Genomic DNA, 7,441 nt, shown 5'->3' with positions numbered 1-7,441 from the left:
AGATACCGTTGGGATGGTTGTATCGATTCAATGAGCATAAGATCCCAAGTTTGAATAGAATGTCTGCGTCCTTTCTTTAATAATAATAGCAGTGCACATTAAAAAAAAACTATGATTCGAAAATCTGTCCAAACAAAAGTCTCGTGTTTATTGCAAATTCTTTTGCCTATATGTGGAGTCATGTCTATTCTTAGAATTATAACAACAATAGATTGAGCTCCATGAATTATGAATTATTTGAATATTGACATCTCAACGTCCACACCCAGTCCCCTAGTTGATCCTGTTTATAAGACGCTTCGAGGAAATGATGCATGAAGGTGGTGCACAAGATAGGAATGCAGTATGCCCACCTTAATTTTGTTACCGGAGAAGAAAGATCTACTACACCATATGCAGTACTTTGAATCACGGGTGCATGTGAAAATGCTAAATTTCATTGACATTAATTGGGAAAATATAAGAAGAAAAGTAATACATGGCTCTCATCTGAACGACTACATGCACCGGTACTAGAAAGAGCACACAAAAATGTGAATTATTATTTACTTGAAATTTATACCATCCGCTGCTCTTCACGTGAACCAACAGACTCACATGTCCTTCAAGGTCTTGCGAATTTTATTTCCAGTGCTAGACTAGATAATGCAATTATTAAAGAAAATATAAAGAAAAATGTGCGTCAGAGAGAGAGAGAGAGAGAGAGATTCATCTATGGAGCAATGATTGAGACTTGTGAGGCGGGAGGAGAGGGAGGGGCATGAGAAAAGGATGGAAGTAAGATGACAAAAACATAAGGGATAATTATAGAAAAAGAGACGACCATAGATCCGTGATACCCCTAGACGGCAAAATTAAATGCCATTCAACTTTGTAACAACTACCAGAGAAACATTACCCAGTGAGTGACATCGCAAACATCATACAAGGAGAAATTTGGAAGCAAACAAGAAGGACATGCTAAAGACTTGGGAAAACTGGCATTCGCTGGGGAGAGGGGCTAGCGCAGTTTAGGGAGGTAATGGTAAGATAGGATAAAAGAAGAAGAAAAGAGAGAGCGAGAGAAGAAAGACAATGGAAGGTGCTTGGCTGGTGGGGTTGGTATGGTCATTGGGGTCAAAGTGTTAGAATTGGTTAGAGGGAGGAAATATCAACCTATTACAGTCCATGGGGGTGGAAATTTTGAGTAGTGTAGATTAAGTAGTAGGACTTGAGAAGTGGTAGGCTTTGGTACGTCAACTCCAAAGTTGAAATTTAAGAGCCTCTCTAGCGTACAATAGAATTTAAGAGTTGAAATTTAACATTCCTCACGTTGAAAGAAAGAGCATCCATAGGCCCTTCTCTCTCCAACTCTCTCGAGTGTACGCAGTTCATGCACACATGCAAGCTACTTTTCAACCACGCGCCCGCCCCGCCCCCCCCCCCCCCCCCCCCTCCTATAAGACAGGGGCGTGCGTGGGTGTGTGTGTGTGTGTGAGAGAGAGAGAGAGAGAGAGAGAGAGAGAGAGGGAGAGGGATAGTAATACATGCCAATGGATACGTAGTGAAAGAGTAACTGGACGCAATTATGAGAGTTAACCAAAATGTCATGAGAGAGAGAGAGAGAGATAATAATACATGCCAATAGATACATGGTGAAAGAGTAAGTGGACGCAATTATGAGATAGCCAACCCCAATGTATTGCATGAGTGGACCGAGACGGGTGTAGAAGCATGCACAAAGTGGTGGTATATTACATAAGAACTAGACATGTTAATTGCATCATGCACCTTTCTTAATAAAGATAACCTGAAAGACAAGAAAAAAGGAATCATGAAAAGGAAACAAAAGAAAATGCATTCAGTTTATCTGTATCTATGAGAGGGATATGATGCTAGAAAGCAAAAGAAACGAGAGATGGAACCCTCTAACCAACATTCAAGTATCTATATCCTACTAACTAAACAGTAACAACAACAACTGCAACAGATTCCCCAACCATTTCGCCAGGTTGAGCTACGTATATCTTCAAGGCCTTTGGTCTCCCTATTCTTCTCTTGGTTCTTTCTTATTTCTTTCTTCTCTACCATTGCAGGCTTCCACTGGCGAAGGGTCGGCTAGAGGATGCAGACTTCATTTGGGAATCCAGGGAGCTCATGTCTGGGCCATGATGCTATTCTCCCTGGGAAACCCCACCGCCCATGCTCCTCACCATATCACCAACCCCGAGGAAGTCTCTAGTCAGCTGATCGGAACCTCTAACGCTTCCAGCTGAAAGATTGTGATGAAACTTGGCTTCGTCCACGTTACACAAGCCTGAATTGAACCCACCAAATCCCCCAGATTCTTGTCCTTGCTGACCAGTTGTGCAACTCCCACCAAATGCTGCGATCCCATCGGAGCCACCAATAAGACCAGCTTTCCCATTTGCAAGCGAATGCATTAGGTCATGGAGACGGGTTTCATTCTCCATTTGATATCTCAAGCCATCTCCACCACCACTGCTGCCGCCACTAAAGCTAGCCTGGAAATTAGTTCTCTTTGCACCGGAAGATGAAGAGCTATTGAAGCATTGAAGCAAGGAGGACCCACCACTTGTTGTTGAACCCATTTGAGCAGCCTTCTGAAGCAAAGCGGTCGCAGACATCTGAGGATAGGAGGATTCATTTTGCATTGAGGTGCTAAAGATAGAAGATATGCTGGCACCCATGTGATTACTCATATTTCCTGAGATAAGGGTGGTGCCATTTCCATTTCTCAGTTGATCAGAAATCAGTAAGTGGTTGTTTTGGTTGCTAGCATTGTTGCTGGTGTTGATGCTACTTGTACAGCTACTGTTGGAGAAGAAGCTGAGGTTGAAGAGGTTGGCTGTGGCAGCAGCGGCAGAAGAGGAAGAGGCGATAGTGCTGCTTTGGAGATCAGGGAGTTGCATTAGCCCACGGAAGGTCTTGTTTTGGGGATAGGAATGGTGGGACTGTGTTTCTTCATTGAATTCGTGGTTCGAGCAATCACCAAGGAAGAAGGCAGAAGAGGGAGGAGGCTGAGGTGGATGGAAGGGGGAAAGGTTTGGAAATGAGATGAGGTGATCGAAATGGGATCCACTGGCGCTGCTTCCACCGAGCTGAGGGATGTTGGAGGATGGCTGACTTTGGTCTTGTAGTGAAGTAATTTGAGAATTTACTTGAGATAGGCCTAAAGCCATGCTACTATTCCCATAAAAGTGGCTTCCGATAGCGCTCAGTCCGGTTGGAAGCCTCGTACCCTCTTGTGCTAGGGCATCGCAGAAGGCTCTGTGAGTGATGAAGCTATCGCGCCTGCATGAAGTAGAAAAAAAATGTGTGTGCTCAATTAGTTTTTCATTGCATAGAAGTACACCAGTGAATACAATAATTCATTAAATTTTGATGACTAACCTTGCATGCAAGTTAGGCCTAACAAGTTTACTTGGCTTAAGTTTACAACTTAGCTAGTCAAGTACATGGACAAGTATCTCAAAGAACTTGCTTGTCATTTAGAATAATTCTAGTTAAGAAGTGAAGTACAGTTCCCATACTTACATGCACCCCATTTAGAGGCACTCAGAGGAGGTCAGAGAGAGGAATTAATATCCAGATACTCAGAAGTACTTTCATCATTACTCATGCCAACTAAATTAGTAGAAAAAATCCAAGGGCAGGCATTTCACCATCCACCTGAAGGCTCGAAGTACCCGCTTTTTTTTCCATTAGTTGAATGTCAAGCGAGTCCAGTTCCCCAAGATACAATACTGCATCAAGAGGGGGGAGAGAAGAAATTTCCCCAAGAGGCTGAAAAAGGTCAGTCCCGTCAAGGAAAAGCCCATTCCAAGAAGCACTCTTAAGGCCAAGTACGTACCTAGCTGTCGTCCTTCTGTTCCCATTGGTCATCTGCAGTTCAGGGGTTCCGATCTGTTCTTTACTGTTGGGGATTAATTACAGGATGTTCGTAAAATGTATGGGTGGTCTGTAATTTGTCATAACGGTGGTCTGGTTCTCTCGTTTGCATTTGCCCAGCATTGTACAAAAAAAAGAAAAATAAAAAGGTCACACCCTTCAATGAATGCAAGCATGCCATTTTTGCGAGCAACATGAAGCTCAATTATCAATAACACCCGCTTCTATTTCCCTCCATGTCATTAAATTCCAAATCGTACGAAGCCTCCATGCTTCCGAATGAAAGAATTTTGCCAAAACGGTGAGAGCCGCTCCCTTTTAAGTATCATTATATGCCCGGCACCTCTCTTAGCCTCACATTCTGATCACAGCGAGCCAACGAACATTGAACCCCACCCTACCCCCTCCCCGCGGCAAATATGCAAGTGAGAGAGAGAGAGAGAGAGAGAGAGAGAGGAGGGGGGGGGGGGGGGGGGGGGGGGCGCTCTTCCCAAGTTCCAATCCTAACGTTTTCGTGAGAAGATGCACCTGCTAAGGCCAAGGGCCTTCCCACATCCAGCCCACAAGGGAACAAATCTTTTAAGCTGCTTACATGGCAGCACGTGAACAGGAGAGAGAAGAAGCGCAGAAAAAGGCGTTGGTTTCGAGGAGAAAGACGAGAGCCTTTTTTATTTTTATTTTTTCGGTGATAAGACGAGAGCCTTTTCCAGTTGATGCCCTATGAGCTTGGTTAGGCAATTCACGTGGGTGCAGTACCTTACTGCCATGTAAACCCAACTCCGCCTCCTCTCTCTCTCTCTCTCTCTCCACACCGGGGAATTACAACTCTAACCCTACCCCTTAAAAAATAACCATAATAATAACAAACGAAGAAAGGAAAACTGGAAAAGAAAACCCTAATCATCATCTGGAGCTAGCTGACTGGAATGGATATAATTTAGAGGAATCTATGATGATATGTTAGAATGATGGATAAATGGAATGACGGATTATGCATGGTATCAAGAATTAACGAATGGATATAAACGGGAGTGCAGTACCTGGAGAAGAGGGTGCCGCAATCGCAACGGTACTCGCGGGTGCCGCATGTCTTGGAGTGTGCCTTCCAGTCGGACTGCACGGCGTAGCGCTTTGAACACTTCTCACACTTCCATTTCTTCTCGCCATGCTTGCGGAAGAAATGCTTCTTGACGCCGGTGAGGTCGCCAAGGGCGCGGGACGGGTCATGGTGCACGCACGTCGGCTCGGGGCACACGTAGACCCGGCGTCGCACCTCCTTGGTGCTCCTCTGCCGCAGCTTCCATGGCAGGTTGTGGCCGCGGCGGTGCAGCTGCAGATTCTGCTCCCGCTGGAACCCCTTGTTGCACACCTCGCAGATGAACCGGTTTGTCGTCATCAGTGTCTTGGGCGATAAAGCTATCACTTCCGCATCTGGATCTGCTCAAAAAATGTTCTTCATGAGTATTTTGAGATAATTGATTGATTAATTTATCCTACTATAATTTTGTATTGTTAGTTGAAATAGCGATATGCAATATATTGGTTGGTTATTAATTTTGTATTAGTTTAGTGAGTGGAAACTAGTAAAGGCCAAGATTGTTGAAAAAATTGTAAAATTCTAACATAGTTTGTCCTTGAATTGAGAACCGTAAGTAATTAAAATGATTCGTGAAAGATTGATGAAAGTAGGAAGCAAACAGTTAATTTTGAATTTAGAAGATCTAAGGGACACGAAATCTGAATAAATTCTTTTGTTTTCTTGGATTAGTGAACACAAGAAAGGACTTGAAATGATTAAGTGGGAGATAGATTGTGGAATGATGGCAAAGAAGGGCATGGAGAAGAAATAAACATATGACATGAACTTTTGAGAACTTCCATTTCATTTAGTTGAGAAATATATTGAAGAATGGTGAAGAAATTGGAAGAGAGAAGAAGAAATCATTTTCATGTAGTCCTCAAAAATAGTATCAAGAAAAAAAAAGTAGTCAAAATTTTCAAGACATTAATTGCCGAATATGCAACACGGGAAACAGAAAACTCATTTCATCTGACCTTGAAATAGCTCGATTCACTAACCTAATGAATTAGTATTTCTGAAGATTATATAAACAAGAATTAAAAAGCATAGGAAAAGGTCAAGTTCAGGAAAGAAAGCCTAGTAACGAATCCGATCAAAGTTGGGTTTATTTTTCCAGATTAGGGTTCTAAGAATCAAGAGATAAATTGAAAGAGGTAAAGGCCTTAGACATGCAACTGAAGAGTATGTGGGATTCATCATGCGTCTGTGTGTGGGTGTGCAGATACTTGCATGGATTTCCAGGGACGTTTCTCTTCTTCTTCACTGGGGCTGTGGTTTGCGAAGCTGCTGTCGAAGAGGTGGGTATCGAGGCCATTTGCTGTTGCTTCATCTGGTTGTGGAGCTCTTCTTCTCTGATTTCAAAGAAGGGTGCCGTCGACGAAGCTGAAGCCATCTCCTATCTCAGAGCCAAAATTAACAGCACTTCTCTTTTCTCGAGATGATTCTCTTCCTCCCGTTTCTTCTTCCTGACCTCCTGCTTTTTTTTTAATTTCTGATAAGATAACTGACTAGTCAATATCAAACCATGATAAAATTCCGACTACCCAACATAGCAACCATGAGCTCCCCATCTTTTGTTTCCTCTATCTATGTATCTGTCTATCCACACTTTCCCCTTTTCTAAATCTAAAAGACAAGAAAAGAAACAAAGAAAGGGAAGAAAGGCAGAAGACCCTACATGGGTATTGATCTGAGACACCCCCTGGACGACCCTTCCGAAAGCCTCCAAACTCTGACCCTCCAGCGGGCTCTTCCTAGATTAACAAAAAACAAAGAGATCTGGAAATCCAAACAAACAGTTGCACTCTAAACTAGCAAAAAGAGAGAACAAAACGATATAAGGGGGAGTAAGAAAAAAAACAAACCAATTCAAAGATCTCTTCCTGATCTTCCTCCTCTATCTTCTACTGCTCTCGTTTCTTGTCAATAAGAATTGAAGCAGTGGAGGTGTAGGGTGGACGCTAGTGCTTGTTTTATGCCTTTCATTTCCTTGTCATACTTTTCTCCTTTCACACAGTTGCAGTCCCTAATTATTTTCGACCTTTTCCTCACCCTTTTGCTCCACAAATAAAAATACCTCCATAATATGTAATAAATGGGGGGTGGGGAGCAGAGAGAGAGAGAGTTGTTCTGTTGATGGCGGTCTTGCGCAGGCAAAGCGTGTCGTTATGCGGCTAAGGATGGGGTCCACCGACCTGTGGGCCTTACCCTCCTCAGTCACCCCTGGCGGCATCGTGAAGAAGAGAGAATTTTAGGCACACGAATTACAGTGACATATAAAATAGATAGGTTGGGCTTTGTTGTCCAGCTCATTTGCTAACTATAACAGTTTCTGAGTGCAGTGAGATTAATTAGTAGAAGGAGAAGCCATTACTACCTTTTCTGTCATACAAATTAATAGTTTGTTTGTTTTCTCCTTCCTCCCAACTGGTACTTCCTTTTTCCTCCCTTAAATTTCTGTTTTCTTTA

The 7,441-nt window shown here is 43.0% G+C and overlaps 1 protein-coding gene across 3 annotated transcripts; it reads right to left on the bottom strand.

Annotated features, from left to right (window-relative positions):
* Window positions 1-1,731: 1,731 nt before the first annotated feature.
* LOC103697310 (protein indeterminate-domain 5, chloroplastic-like) lies at window positions 1,732-7,020 on the bottom strand. 3 transcript variants are annotated; one of them, XM_017840639.3, is made up of 5 exons: window positions 6,838-7,020; window positions 6,651-6,751; window positions 6,203-6,464; window positions 4,932-5,328; window positions 1,732-3,294 (listed from the first exon to the last, which is right to left on the bottom strand). In XM_017840639.3, the coding sequence occupies exons 3-5, from the start codon at window positions 6,363-6,365 to the stop codon at window positions 2,154-2,156; spliced, it is 1,701 nt and encodes a 566-aa protein (XP_017696128.1). In that variant the 5' UTR covers window positions 6,366-6,464; window positions 6,651-6,751; window positions 6,838-7,020; the 3' UTR covers window positions 1,732-2,153. The 3 variants fall into 3 exon arrangements, with proteins under 3 accessions (XP_017696128.1, XP_017696127.1, XP_026656993.1); XM_017840638.3 differs by having other exon boundaries at window positions 6,651-6,726; XM_026801192.2 differs by having other exon boundaries at window positions 6,203-6,446; window positions 6,651-6,726.
* Between the last annotated feature and the right edge of the window lie 421 nt (window positions 7,021-7,441).

This window comes from Phoenix dactylifera, unplaced genomic scaffold (assembly GCF_009389715.1).
Source record: "Phoenix dactylifera cultivar Barhee BC4 unplaced genomic scaffold, palm_55x_up_171113_PBpolish2nd_filt_p 000971F, whole genome shotgun sequence".
Lineage (NCBI taxonomy): Eukaryota > Viridiplantae > Streptophyta > Magnoliopsida > Arecales > Arecaceae > Phoenix > Phoenix dactylifera.
This window is presented reverse-complemented; position numbering and strand designations above follow the sequence as displayed.